General features: G+C 39.8%; 1 protein-coding gene across 2 annotated transcripts in view; it reads left to right on the forward strand.

Moving 5' to 3' along the window:
- The window catches only part of Plcb1 (phospholipase C beta 1), a 673,173-nt gene that overhangs the window by 487,888 nt on the left and 169,188 nt on the right, over positions 1-16,097 (forward strand). For both annotated transcript variants that reach the window (XM_021181191.2, XM_029472272.1), the window contains exon 10: positions 2,443-2,589. In XM_021181191.2, coding sequence (XP_021036850.1) covers positions 2,443-2,589 — 147 coding nt within the window. The remainder of the gene's footprint in view (positions 1-2,442; positions 2,590-16,097) is intronic.

The raw sequence follows: 16,097 nt of genomic DNA on the forward strand, positions 1-16,097 counted from the left end.
TTTTTGTCTTATTGATGGTGAATAAATTGTTAAATAAACAGAAGGTGAAGAAAGAGGAAAGAAAGAAAAGAGGAAGAGAAGGATGAAGACCAGATAAAATAATATTTAGCAAGCCACAACAATCACAGAACACTGAATGATTTGGGGGGAATGAATCTTTTATGAAATTTGGCCTTAAGAGTTCTATCAAAAATATTTTTGAATCATCTAGAGAAATAGCTTTGACACTAAGCTAACTGGTTTACTTATAAAATGTGTGATCCGTCGAAGGGATGTATGCATTCCCGCATTAAGGCTTGTTTTGGTCTTTCCGATGGACATGTGACCATGATGGTTGCTGTGTTAAGTGTTGGGTATTTGAAAGTATAGATGACGGTGCTTTTTGAAAACTGGTCACACACAAGCATAGCCTGCAGGCGAGTCGCTACTGTGGGTCACAAACGTGTCAGTTAAAGCCTTTATATCATCTTTTTCATCTCCAAATAAGAGACCTCTTGCTACTTCTCCTTGTCATCTTACCAAAAATGATCCAGACCCATGGTGGAGTCCAGTTTTAGCAGTTTGTGGTGCAAATAATTGTTTCTATTCAAACATTTGCTTAGATATTTCTTTCTGCTCTGGCAAAGTAATTTAGCACTGGTACTTGATGAGGAAGCCCTGTGACTTGTGTTCAGCCCCTGAAACTCATGTAAAGAAAGAAAAAAAAACTACTACACAGAGATGTTGAGTCAGCCCCACATGTTCCATCCAACCCCCTGCATCATGCATGCACACAGACAACAATGATGATGGTAATGATAAATAAAAATGAAAAATGAACATGTTTCTTTCATAGAATAGACAGTCTCTTTAGAGAGCCAGGAGTCAAGCTTCATTCATTCATTCCTGAATAATATTAACATTGATTTAACTATAATATTCCCAGGATTTTGTATCAGTGATCTTGAAAAATATATTAGGTGTGAAAAAAATTTACTGTGGTAAAATGTTATGGTTAATTTTGCTGTTTATAAATGGCACACTCTTCATTAAAAGCCTTAATGACATATATATTCTAAATCAATAGCTCTGTTCCTGCCAGTGCAGCTAGCAAAAGGAATTAAGTATGTATATAAATATTTAACTGCCATAGTATTCAATACAGTGTCATTTATACTTAAAAATATTTGAAACAGATTTAATAACTGATAATAGTAGATTATTGCTTAATCTTTTATTTTATGTTTTATTATATATAAAATATAAGTAGCTGTATATTTTAGGAGTTCAAGTTAAGCACTGATCTTAGAGAATTTTGTGATAAAAATATTTATAACATTTTGTTCATTTAATTCAGAAGAAATTTCTGAACTATGTCAGATATATATGCATATATTTGCACCCTATTAAAATGCGCACACCTACCTTTTTGATGATACACAGCAAAGCTTCTAAAGGAACAAGTACATGTGAGAAAAGTGTTTTCTCTCTGCTTATCTTATTGGCTAAATTCCTTCTATGAAGATAGAGCACTTTTAAATGAACCATAAAACTGTTCTACCAAGATAATAAGATATGCTACCCCTAATCTTTACCAACACCATCCTCGTTTCCCATTCATTTGCTGTTATTTTGAAGCCTGGACTGTTAAAGTTGAAAAAACATGCTGTGGTTAGGACTCTGCATGCCTGCAGGGGCTGAGGCGAAGACTAGGGATTATCTTGGTTCTTGTAATGTGGCTTCAGATCATACTCTGTAAATATGTACAGCTTCTATCTTTGAATTTTATATCCGTAATGCCGAAATAAAAATATTGTCTCAATATTTAGCAGTATCTACTTCAAAATGTTGTAAGAAAAGGCAAGTCTCTGGGTTGAATCATAGTGTGAAAGTCAGATTTTTCTATCTGGAGTAAACTTGTAAATACAAACCCAGAGCTCTCACCTTCCCTTCCGGATGCTTTCAGTTTGTTATGTATAGCACAAGTCGTGTGTTGCTATCTTCATTTTGTCTAAGGGGAAAATGATTTGAGCACTTTTAATTTAAAGTTAAATAATTATTCATTATTTTTATTATAAAAATAAAAGCAATTTATAGTCTTAATGGAAAATCTGGAAAGCCATCTCAAGGTGATTTACCCAGCGTTAACTCTTCTTTTTTAATTTATGAACTTGATGTTCACTCATATTTAAAAGGAGAATGTCTGTGTTTAAATCATCTGAGAAGTCAAGGAAGCATCAGAATTACCTCTCCTTAATTCTGGGAGGAGTGGCAGGAATAGTGGCAATACACAGCATGATCCTAGACAAGGGTGGGTCCGTATTAAGACAAAACTATGTCCTCTGTCTTCTCCTTGGATGCTGCAGAGAGGGGTTTGTTTGTTTGGGATGGATCAGTGCAGGCTGACCCCACCCATAACCTCCGGCTGAGCCTCTCACATGCCTTGAAATCCATTTTCTCCAGGGCAGATGTCAGTGGATGGATTCATGCGCTACCTGAGCGGGGAAGAAAATGGAGTCGTTTCACCTGAGAAACTGGATTTGAATGAAGACATGTCTCAGCCCCTGTCTCACTATTTCATCAATTCCTCGCACAACACCTACCTCACAGGTACGACGCAATTTCTGTTCTTTGGCCGATCCCATCAGGTTTTACTTTCTTGTGTTTGCTGTTGGAAAATGAATGTTTCCTTTGTCCTGGGCGTGGCCTCTGGGGACTTGAGTTGCCTTGCTGACCTCTCTGGGTAGAAGCCATCCTGTGTGTATTTGTGAAGTTGGGCCATCTCCTCTGTACAGTTTGTGTTGTTTCCAAGTCTCCTAGACTGTCGCGGCATCTGATGTTTTCTGACCCATGGAATTTTGTGTAATAGGAGTAAGTGCACAGTGAACTTACAGGCATTTCCAAAGGGAATACGGTTCATATGCCTGTTAATGGGCAGGAAGCCTTGTCCTATACCCAACACCACAAAAAAAGAACAAAGCTACCGACAACCCTAGCTAGTTCTCTGTGCTGTATTCATCTCTAAGGGCTCTGAGACCCCTCAGAAACTTCGGTGAAGCAAATGATTTTTCATGCAAGGTGAAAAAAGGCTTTGGATAAACAAACAGACATTTTCTAAATGACAGATTTAGTAGCAAATATATAATAAAGTAAGAGAAAACAGTGTCTTACATTGATCCGAAAGTGAACATTGGCAAGCTTTTTGGTAAATCATCAGAAAGAAACAAGTTTTTATCTCTAATCACAAGCTTTAAGATGTCCTTGGAGAAAAGCAGCTGCAGGTTTAATAAAGAAAAGAAAAGCTTTGAAAAACAAGCATACTACTTTCTCTGCTTTGTAATCCTATCAGATGTAAGACAACTGAAGTCTGGAGTATCCTATGGTGTCTGAGGGAGGCAGATGGGCCTCATACCTTCAAGGTTGTGTAGACACACTGGTGGAGCTTGTCTGGGCATGGTCAGTTTGTGCTGCAGGCTGGACTCGTACTGATACACATAAAGAGATTCAAGTTCTGGATAGGCATATGGCATGTAAGAAAATGTCAATCTACTGATGAGTGACAGGTCAGAAGTCATTTCTCTAGAGTTCCCTAATATATCCTTTGCTCCCATCTCAAGTAAATATGTGTTGTTCCTACACTAAGTGAGAAACAGGCTTGAGCAGAGGTAGCACCATAACCTTGAGACAGCCAGAATAGTCTATCTCAGAGTAATCTACGCAGTCTGAAACCATCTAGCCAGTGCAAAAGTATATGAATTCTACAGCACTGCAGTTTAGAGGCTTGTGACAATCACACAGCTTGCATGCCATTTGTGTCCCATTTCTTACTACTGGTGGTGTCTACTAAGAAAAACTCATATCCACAAAATTAAGTGTTGCCTTATTCTAGTCACTCATCTCAGCAAACCAACCCAAGGCAATGGTATAAAATAATGCCCGTACTGTGTCAGGAATTTGAACAGTGAAGGAAGCCACAGCACATCTGTGTTCCACATCTGTGTGTCTTAGATTTCTCCCGGGAATAGTATCAGGATGCGGGAGATGACGTACACCACTTCTGTGATGGAACCTTCTCTTACTATCTCCTACATGTCTGCCAGTTCAACTGAAATGATTCAAATCTGTGAACCTGTTGCCTGAAAGAGGCTTCACTGCATAGCTTGGGTTTCCCTGTATCATGACAATCCCAGGAAGGTAGCCTTGCTACATGGACTCTGTGCTGCCAGAACAAACACCCAAAATCAGGAGAAAGTTTACCTACCTTTTGCAACTTGGTTTCTAAAGTTCATTGGTATCTATTATTTCTGCCATTTGTTGGAAGTCATGAGTCCACCTGGGTCCATAGAGAGGGGACGTACCTAGGCCCTCAGTGGGAAAATCTGAAAGAGTTAAGACCTGCTTTAAGACCACTGTCGGCCTCATAAATTTAAGAACGGGATGTGCAGAGACAGACAGATCTTTACAATTCCAAGGTCAGCCTGGGTCTATATAGCAAATTCCAGGACAACCAGGGCTGCATAGTGAGACCTTATCTAAAAATAAACAAACAAAAAAACAAAAAAACAAACAAAAACAATTAAAAACATAAAGTCATTAAAAAAAAACCAGAGGAAAACAGTGTCTACTCTGCCACCTTCTTCAGACTCAGCTCATTAAGACTACTACTACCAGCACTACTACAAACAAACAAACACCACACAGACTCAACCATGTCTATCACCCTTTTATAAAGGATTTTCCCCTTCTAAATGGGTTCTTAACTTCGTTTGGTACTGTTGACCTATTTGTAAACTTGGAGGAGATTATGGACCCTTCTCAGAATGTAAATATATGAAATAAAATAAAATATCTAGCATTAAAAAGAAAATAAATTTCACTGATATTATAATAAGCATTAAAATAATTTATACAAAGGAACTTATATTTTAGCTAGCAAATTTTAAATGCATATAAGCACTGTGTTTTTTATTTATATGTAAGTACATTGTAGCTGTCTTCAGACACTCCAGAAGAGGGAGTCAGATCTCATTATGGATGGTTGTGAGCCACCATGTGGTTGCTGAGATTTGAACTCCGGACCTTTGGAAGAGCAGTTGGGTGCTCTTACCCACTGAGCCATCTCACCAGCCCCGCACTGTGTTTTTTTATGTGTGCAACAATTGGAATAAATTGTTAAATAGCTGTGATTTCTGTTAGTAACAAAGTCACAGATTTTGCCAGCACAACTGTGACTTGTGACCTATATTTTCAAGTGGAAAGAAGGTCACAATTTGTGTGGATGACATTTTTTTAACACAAGTTCAAGGAAGTGTATCCAATGCCAAATTAAAAATACAGTTGTAGCTTTCCTGAGTGTGGTTGTACCTGCCTCTAATCCTACCTAGCACTTGAGAGACAAAGGCAGGCAGAATTCTGTGAGTTTCAGACCAGCCTAGATTTATACTGAGTTCCAGGTCAGCCAGACCTATGTGGTGACTGATGCCTGTCTCCAAAGTGAAGAGGGAGAGAAAAGAAAAATAAACTTTTAAAACTTAATCCAAGAAATTGTAACTTGAAAAGATACTGCTTACAACCAAGTCTTGTTTTTAATCACATACTTTTAAAAAATGTGTCTAGCCGGGCGTGGTGGCGCACGCCTTTAATCCCAGCACTCGGGAGGCAGAGGCAGGCGGATTTCTGAGTTCGAGGTCAGCCTGGTCTACAAAGTGAGTGCCAGGACAGCCAGGGCTACACAGAGAAACCCTGTCTCGAAAAAACCAAAAAAAAAAAAAAAAAAAGTGTCTAAATGTTATACATGGAACTTTCAATACTGAGCGATGTAATGGTAATTCTTTGATATCCAAACAATGTCTCCAGCGTTTTCATTTCTGTTTCTGTTTCCCGTGTGTCTGCGATGGCACAGTGATTATGCATCAACACTAATTGGATATGCATCCTCTCTTCTGCCATCCTGGAGTATACCACCCCGTATCTTTCTGCACGTTACATGGATGCGTGGCCCTCCTTTGATGATTTGTTCTCTCACCCACAGCCTTTCCACTCTGATGCTCAGATGGCTCTGTTGTCCCTTTTAGGGAGCTTGTTGACAGGACTTGTGATCTTTAAAGATGCCTCGCCTTTGAGACTCACCTGTAGTCAGGCCGAATCAGACTCCATCTTCCTCATCCCCCCATGCTGCCCCCCGACACACACCTTTATGCACATACATACATGCAAGCACGTGCACAGACTCACACAATGAGCCCTGGTCCCTTTTCTTGGGGGAAAATAGCAATGTGGGCCCTGCACCATGAAGCATCATTTCCAAATGATTTTTTTTGACAACTTCTACCCAAATCTAGAAAAGAAACCTCTTCTTATTTGTTACTTCTTGGGGTATGCATCACAAAGATATTTCCACTTCTAACTTCCAACATAAAGTTTTAATTCTATAGCTGAGCATCCATCAGTAATTTTAGTATGCCACTAATTACATATAGTTACTGACAACCCTAATAATATGCAATTGCTGATGATATCATAATACTTATAGGAAAATTATTCAATATTGAAGCACACAGTAATATAGTTCAAAATTTCCTTGATGGTTTCTTTTTATAAATGCATTTCAGTAAAGTCTCTTTTACATGAGTTAATTTTTTAGCTATCACTTATACCTTCCTCCCTCAGCCACTCTGCAGTCTGATCACAGAACCTGAGCTCTAGTGTGCCGGGCTGGTGCACAGGCTTCAGTCAAATCTGAAAACAGAACTACTTTTTTGTCTAGTTATACCTTTCTTGAGTGTGTGCCTAAAGAAACCCATCTCAGCATACAAGAGACGTTCCTGGACACCTATCTGTCCTGAGGCACTGTATTGTAGCTAGGATCTGGGCTCAGTTTTGCTAAAGCAAATTTGGTATCTAAACACAATGAAGTACCTTCGACTGTAAAGAAGAACAGATAGTGTTTTTCTCAGGAAAATGAATGAAACTGGAGGTTACCATGTATGATCTGTGAAATCTATACTTTAAAAATGCACACTCAAAGCCAGATGGGGCACTACTCTGGGAGCTGAAAGGGGATTAGGAGAGAAGGACAAAAGGACAAGAGAGGGTTAATGGGACAACGAAGATCAAAGTATAACCATGACAACCATGAACAAAATTGTCATAATGAAGCCCATCACTTTGTGCAGTGATTCTACATTAACAAAAGCTATAAAGGGAAATTGCACACTAATGGCTAACAGTTCTGAGAAGTTATAATCTTTAGCTATTATTAGGAAATAGAGGGACTCACCTTTTCCCTTGTTTTACCAGGCATGCAACCTGAAGCAGCTCGTGCTAGGCAAATGCTCTACCACTGAGTGACACGGCAAATGCTCTACCACTGAGTGACACCCCTAGCCCTTCAACTATTTTCTGAAAAAAAGAGTTCAAACCAGTCTCTTCCCGGTTAGATGTCTACTTTACATAACATGATTTCTGATTAATTCCAACTCATTATTTGAGTCTAGTAACATCAGCTGCTGCTAGCTTCTGCCATGGGCTTGAGGGGTCTACTGGCTGTTTTCCTTGCTCTGTCTTTTCAGCTATTATCATGCCATGGTTTGCATCGCACAGATTTGAATTAGATCAAAGACATTCTCACCACATTACACTTTTCAAGTTTAAGACAAAGTATTCTCTCTCCAGTGGGGGAATTGAGGAGAATAACATATAAGCAGGAGGGGAGGAGGAAAGAAAGAAGAGAGGAAAAAAGAGAGGGAGAGAAGGGAGGAGGGAGGGAGGGAACAGTTTCCATAGGCTTTCAGGGTTTTGCCTGAAAAGCCCTTTTTTGATGTATGGTTCAAAAATATGCCTTTGTTTCATATACTAGTAGGAGGGCTGCTGCTTTAATTACACACAAAACGAATACAACATTCCTATTCCCCAGAGGGCTTTGAATAAATGTGAACACCTCTGTGATAAAAATTCAAACACCCTCAAATGAGTTAAACACGCTATAAATATATATATATATGTGTGTGTGTGTGTGTGTGTGTGTGTGTGTGTGTGTGTGTGTGTGTGTATGTGTGTGTGTATTCAAACCTTAATGCAGAATCCAATTAAATTTGAAAACCAATAGCTAAGAAACAAGCTAGATTTTCACCGAGGATCCCAGGCTCCTCGCCTGTCTGTTGTCTTGGTTTCTTTCAGGTGCATACCCATGCTTCATCTCCACTCCTAGAACAAATAGGAACTTTACATGAATCTTATTTTCTTAGCAGTGGTATGCTTGTGGTAGCACGAGGAGGGCTCCTGCTCACATGAGCCTAAGCAAGGTTGGGCACAAGGAGTGGGCAGCACTGGTAGGTCTGCGATCTTACTCTAAGTAAGACAGAATGACCCGGGTAATCCGAAGCTACCCGGTCACCACTCCACTTTCCTTGGAGCAATTTTAGAACTTGAATTTCTGAGCTACCCAATCCAGTCCAAGCAAGGAGACTTTCAAACTGTGGATTGTTTCCTTCTGTATCATTGCCTAATTTATAGTATCCTTATCCCATTTAGAACAAAATGCAGGAGTGGAGAATTAATGATGAAAAATATTAGATTTACTTACCCAATAATCTGATAAATTAAATTATCTCATTGCAGATCTCAAATGATCATTCTCCTCTTCCCCCGTATACTTTCTTGGCTGTAGAAAAAGCCTAGCTGTACCTTGTAGACCAATCATTCACCCAAGACTTAAATCCACCCACTCCCTTCTTTCATCCTTCTCCCTCTCTCTAGACTGTAGCATCTGCAAGCTTTTATCATTTTTTTAATTACACACAGACCTAAGAAAATTGAGTGGTGGAAAAAGCTTAGGAAATAAATAACCTCTGCTTGAATTTATCTTTAAATGATACTCTTACCTTGGCTGCTTTATAAAATGAAGATAAATTAAAAGAGCCAGGGTTCCTGTGGCGGAACATGATTGGATATGATTGGATACTATCTAAATGACTTAAAGAATGAGGAATTTATACCGCACACAGCAGAACAGCAGCAGCTGAGGCTTGGATCAATGGAAAATTCATGAGTGTCATCAATTACTTCCTGTCTTTCGGGTCTCTTATGATTTCAGATTGACTGCGCACCCTAAGAATGGGATTTCTATGACTGATATCTACAACTACTTCTGTGAAAATCTCTGACTTAGAGCTCTTTGTAAGAGTGTTTAGAGGACACCCCAGCCCACTCTCCCAGTCCATCCAGTAGTCTTTCCATTATTCCTATCATGTATCACCAAGTTACACCATACAGCAGAGGTATGTTGTAACTCACCCCCTGGGAATTGGAATTTTGCCTTGACAGAATGAGGAAATTCTAGATTTCTTTTCCATGGCTGAGAGTGGGCCCTAAAGCCTATTATAACCTAAATAATATTCTGTAGGCAAGGAGATACACAAGAAAGAGAACGAGGGAGTAAGATTGTGAGGAGAATTTAAACTCCCTGCTGAACAAGGAACCATCATAATTCATATTCCCTCCCCTGCAAGATGATAAGGTTAGGGGTGTGCCTTGTTTTTGCATTCCTAGTAACCAGAGCCTCCCACAGAGAGCATGTTTGGGAATATACACAGAGCTGATGATATATGTCTGTCAAAAGTAAGGCTTAAGGCTAAAATAGATTTTCTCAGGAGAGGGAATCTTCCATACCATCTTGCTTAGTCCTTTAATATCACTTGAATCTATAATCAAGAGAGCTTTGTATTCTTAGTGGGAAAACAGCCGGTGAATTCAATATATTCTTGATAACCTGAACTGCTCCCATACATGCAGCTTCGAGGTCATATGCCCTGACAGAGTGTCAAAGAATTGAAAGTAGGCAAAAATTGTGTCCATCTCCATTTATTGAAGGTGACAGTGTTTACAGAAGGAGACCACTGAGTTAACAAGCACATCACATTCTAGAAGCATCTTCATTTGGAGTTGAAGGGAATCATCAGACAGAGATAAACATAAAGATAGACAGCGATTTGCCATGCTTTAAATCCTGAGCAATGTCTTAGAAGGTTGTGTTTCCAGTTTCAGGTCTTTTCTATCCCCACATGCCTTGGTAATCAGAGTCCAAGTCGCAGGGACTGTAACCAGCACTGGCACAAGTACCAAAGGCAAAGAATCCACTGCAGAGTGACTTGAAGCATTGTTATAAATCCATCTGGGAAAGAACTACAGCTTAGAGTCCAGTCACAAAGTCAGAGTGAGTTGCAGAGAAGTGTTCATGGTCAGGCAGAGATGAGTTCAAGGAATAATTTCAGAAATACCAAGGGTTAAATGGCTCAGGATATATCAGTGTACTTAGCCCAGTCATATAGAAATGTAATGGGAGGATATAGTTTATGAAGAGAAGTAAAGAATTTCAGGGTTGAAAATAAAGTAAACCAGAGAAAAAGAGAGAAGAATGTAAATTATATCATATCCAGGGAACATAATAGAAATTCCAGTTCCAAGTGATGGGACAATTCGGGATATGGGTTTTCTCTGTGCTTTCTTTGAAGATTTCCATTTCTTATTAAAACAAACAAACAAACAAACAAACAAAAAAACAACAATGTTCGTTTTAAGAATGAGCAAGAAATTTTCTTTGGAGGAATTCTACAGGCTGTAGGTGATGGATGGCAAACCCAAGCAGTCTTTAATGCTTCTAGATTATTTTTCATCTCGCAAACCCCACACCAAGAAAGTGCATTCAATTTCTTCTAATTGTTCTTTGAATGACAAATGCATTGGCAAGCCAGTTCACAGAAGTGGTTTTAAGATGTACCTTGAATCACTTATGACAGAGTACTCCAGTTTTACTCAGTTACTGTCGACATAAAATAATATCTCTGTTTTGAAGGAGACAAGAAAATTTTGTTGTGAGCCAGGTATAAGTAAGCCTCCCCCAGGAACAGGGACCCTGAATTATTGGTTCACTATAGAAGAGTTTGTATGAACTTTTGGTAGCCACCAAACAAAAGGGAAGTTAATCAGCACATGTCCCAAGTAAGAGAACGTTGATGGTAGCCTAATGGGGCAGAGTGAATAAGGGGGTGATTTCTGCTGTGGGTTCACATGTTATCTTATGGAATGCTTCTCACAGGGGTAGTGAAGGTTGGAGGCCTACTGTTTGGCTGGAGATACTGGTATCAACTAGTCACAGCTTTTGAGATCTGATAGAGAAGAAGAGGTAACTAACTGGCCTATGACTCTAAGGAGCTGAGGCAAAAAGCTTGAAATCAGGGCGAATGTGATCCTCATCCACACCACACATACACATCCATACACAAAGTAAAGGTGTTTGACTACCAAAGGACCTAAGATAGCCCTGGATAATTTTGTCTTTGGCCTCACAACAATCCACCTCTCCACAACCATGACATGTGTAGTCTGCCAAGACCAAGCACTCTGCAAAATCTGATGGTTCCAGAAACTTAGGTGTATTCCACACCTGTTGTGTCAAGTGTTGTCAAGAAAATTAAGGGTCCCTTCTCAGGCTTCTTGGTCATGTTAATAACAGGATGGACTCAGAAGAAAGCTTGAGGACAAATTTATTAGAGTTTAAAGCAACAATAACTCAGAGGTATGGGCGAACAAGCTGTAAATCTCATCAGCTGCCCTCAAGGAGGGAGATGAAGAGTTAGACAGAATATATTTGTTAGAAACCATATTGGGGTGGAGGGTAGGGATGGGATAACTTTTATAACAAAAGGGTGAGAAATCTCGGAGTGCCCTGGAGAACTTGTCCAGGTTTTGCCAACTGAGATAACAAGAAGATAATGAAAGGGTTACACATCAGAAAGTTAGGCAGCTTAACAAAGTACTGACTATGTAAACACTATATGATAACATTGGTGTCATTAGTAATACATCTTTCACAACCCTCACACAACTGTCTAAGTTTCCTGTGGCTGTAAAAAAAATACTCTGGCAAAAACAACTTAAAAGAGCACAGATCAAGGGCAGAAGTCAGAGTTATGCCGGTCACATGGCAACCACAATCAGAATAGAAGGATGAATTTAGAGCATTGCTCAGCTCCAGCTTTCCCCCATCCCAGTCTAGGGATGATGCTGTGTTAGTCAGAATTCTCTAGACTCTAGAGTCTACAGTAATAGAACTTAGATATCAGAGAGAGAGAGAGAGAGAGAGAGAGAGAGAGAGAGAGAGAGAGTTGGGATTTACTAGAATGACTGACTTACAGGCTATTGTCCAGCTGATCCAACAATGACTACCTGTCATGTAGATATTCAGTCCACAAGGCTGGCTGTCTTCAGTATAGGTCAGAATCCCTAAGAAGTAGACTCTAATGCCCATGAAGGAATGGTCTTGCTAACAGGGAGAGAGGAAGCAGGCAAAGAGAGTGAGCTCCCCTCTTACATGTCCTTCTACAGGCTTCCAGCAGAAAGTGTGGCTCAGATTAGACTTGAGCCTTCCTACATGAAAAGATCTCAATTATAGCTGTGTCTTCTCACCTCAAAGATCTGCATTAGAAGTGAATCTTCCTGCTCCCAATGATCCAATTAAGCAAAAAATAAATAAATCCCTCACAGGCATGCCTAGCCATTTTTGGGTTTTAGTTAATTCTAGATGTAGTCAAGTTGACAACCAAGAATAGCCATCACAGATGCTATGCACAGTAGGTGGGCCTTCTCACCTCAATTAACAGAATCAATGTAATTCTCCACATGAATGCCCAGACGTCTATCTCACAGATATTCTAGAGTCTATAAAGTCACAATAACAGCACACATTCAGATCTGCCCTGTTTTATGCAGGAACAAACATTTTAATAAATCAATCTTATGATTCTTTCAATTCTTCATTTCCCATAGTTCAGAAGCTTAGGAATAACAACAGTGTTAATTTTCACTGCCCCTCTGCCTTGTCCTTTATGCAGCAGATACGGGGACAGTGTATCACAATGACAATACACTTTGAGGCCATTATAAATGACAAATTGCTTGTCCAGCATCAGGAGTCTCCCAGGTTACTCTGTCAGCGTTATTGTTTTTGCAGATACACTGATGTGTTTAAATGCCCTATTTTTCTAGTAAAGAAAGTGATTATGCAAATGTACTTAATCAGCCTTCAGCTGCTTTTCCTAGAGCTGTATAGCACCAAAGAGTGTTGTCCTTTTGTTCTGTTGATGGTCTGGTAGTGTGCCATGAATATAAAAGTAAAATTAAGCCAGTTGGCCTAATCTCGTTTTCTTTCCCCTGTGTGTCTCCACAGGGCAGATGCTGTCCATTTCAAAGTCACTTTGACAATTTTTTTATCAACATTCTACAACTGGCTATAAAAGAGATCCAAGAGATCAAGGGGGGTGGGACATTCAGTACTCCCAACGCTAAGGAAGGCGAGGCAGGAAGGGTTTTAGTTTGAGGGTAACCTAGACTAAAGAGTGAGACTATGACTTATAAATAGATAAACAAACAAGTAAATAAGCACACAAACATAGATAGATAGATAGATAGATAGATAGATAGATAGATAGATAGATAGATAGATAGATAGATAGACAGATAAATAAAACATAAAGGTTTGGAAATCAAAGACTTCAATTCGTATGTTTGATAATAGACTTGTTTCAGATGTATTTATTATTAATATTTTTTAAACAATTTTATCAAGAAACTAGTGGCTGCCAAGACTAGAGATGAATCAATGGTTGAGAGCACCTACTTGTCTTACAGAGGAACCATGTTCATGTCCCAGTTCATTCATGGCAGCCCATAATTCGCCACCTCAACTCCAATTCTAGGGGATTTGGTAACATCTTCTAACCCCATGTGTGGTATACATACATATTTTTATGCACCTACATTCACATTAAATAAATGAATACATAAATAGTTTAAAACACGGCCTCTGCCCTTGGCCTTCTTATATGCCTTTATTGTCACAATTTCATAACTTTGTGACAGAGATATCGCTCTGGATTCTTGTCATGAGTTTCCTTCCTAGGAACACAGTCAGACATATTTGTGATTTCCCGCAGTGTCCAGAATTATTGAGTCACAATCAGCTCACGTGCTGCATTATGTTGTTGGCTGCAATTTGCCGAGTAGTCTTGATTTTCTCTGATGGCTGGATATTGGCAATCAGCACTCCTTTTATTCCGATCTTAATTAATGATATTAACTCTTAGATCACATACTGCTTATCACGCAGTAAATGTCGCTGTGTACAGGTATATATGGAGGTCACAGAATGGCCACAGGGGGTAAAGGGGCCACAGTTGAGTTTGAGGAGTTCAGGGGACCTTGTTAAGAGGCAGAAGAAGACTGATAAAATTTAAAGAGAGTTTATATGGGACTCAGGAAGCAGATCCTGTTGGAACTATGCTGGAGGTGCTGATGTGGAGTCAAGCACAGAGTTAGAGATAGTCCACAAGAGTCAAGCTGCTGAGGTGAGATGCAGGGCCATGGAAGCCACAGTGATAGAGCACAAGCCCCGGACCATGTGAATGAATGGGCAGATGACAAGTCACACATGCTGCCTGAGCACTAGAGACTGAGCCAAACTGAAGCCCCTGATATAGTCGAGTGTTCTCTGTCAATCTGTCCCTGGAGCATACACCAAGTCAAGTCAACAGAGTTACTGTCACCATGGTATTAATGAGGCCATTATTGTATTCTCTTCTCACTCTGATGTGTTCAGTAGATTCTAGTGGCTGTTTTGACTGATGTGATTTTGATATACACATCTGCTTACAGGATCCCAACTCACGTTAATAAATCCATAGGGCAGCACCCTTTTCATAATTGAGAATAAGCTGTGTATCATTCTCTGCTTCATGGGTGGTACTGGACATATGGTGGTATTCATATGTTAATCAAAATAAGAGGCTTCCCACCTTTCCATCTGCTCTTAAATGGGAGTAGAGGCTGTTTGTAAAATGGAATCTCCCAGGACAAGACTCAATCTGAAGCCAATTCCATACAGGTATGGAATTAACACAGAGTAAGGCTAATCTTACCAGATTCTCAGGTCTCCAATCCAGGGGACTTTTGTCAGAAGAATTCAGACAAGACACCAGAGTACAATATAGAAGATGGGTGGAACTTATTACAAGGTACATAATAAAGGACAGAAGGAAGCAGTCTCCAGCAGGGAGGGCAGCAGCCATAGGGACCACGTGCCAATCTCCACCTTTTAGGTAGACTTTGTATGGTTTTCCGAGATGTTATTTCTCCACCACCAGTGAAATGAGCCAATTTAAGCCAGATTAGATTATATTAAAGGCAGGCTTACTGGGAATCTGCTCTCAGGTGGGCGAGTTCACTGGCACCAAGGACCAAAGCCAGGGATGTCACCATGGGGAAAGGGGGTTAGTAGGGAGGGACACAGAAAGAGAAAAGGGGCTGCATGCTTGGAGAAAGAAGAGGAAAGGAAGAAAGAGACCAAAATTTCTGTATTATATAGAAGAACCTCTGGGGAAAGAATAACCCAGCCCCTGTGCTGGAAAGTCTAGGTTTGGGGGATAGGGTATGCCAGGTTGGGATACTGTGAGAACCTGGAGACCAGATCTGCTTGGGTATGTAAAATACGCACCTTAGTCCCTTGTCCCAGGGTGGAAACCAAATACTTTCAAAAATCTCTGGAAGAAATTCCAGGGGGTGTTTTCTGTTCTGGTGACTGACATGGTCATGAGAGTTTATTCTGAAGGAAGTGAACTAGTGTCTTTTTTTTTCTTTACTAGAAAGCCACTGGCCATGTAGCAACCATATTATATTTTGGACAGTTTAGAAAGTTTTGACTCCACCCAAGATCGGACTCTATTCTTTTGACCAAAAAAGGAAGAAAAAAAAAAAACACATAATAGAACAGATTTAAATGAACTAAAGAAAGGTTAAAAAAAAAGTGAACCTATACAAGTCATATTTTACTAGGAGGAAATAGCTCTCCCTCGAAGGACCCTGCTACTGCTTCCTTCCTCCCTGTTGTCTGACCTACAGTCATCACTTCATGTGGTATTTGAAAGTGTTGAGGGTGGTGTGTTGAAGTCTCCCACTATTATTGTATGAGTTGCAATGTGTGCTTTGAGCTTTACTAAAGTTTCTTTAATGAATGTGGCTGCCTTTGTATTTGGAGCATAGATATTCAGGATTGATAGTTCCTCTTG

Source organism: Mus caroli, chromosome 2, assembly GCF_900094665.2.
Source record: "Mus caroli chromosome 2, CAROLI_EIJ_v1.1, whole genome shotgun sequence".
NCBI classification, from domain to species: domain Eukaryota; kingdom Metazoa; phylum Chordata; class Mammalia; order Rodentia; family Muridae; genus Mus; species Mus caroli.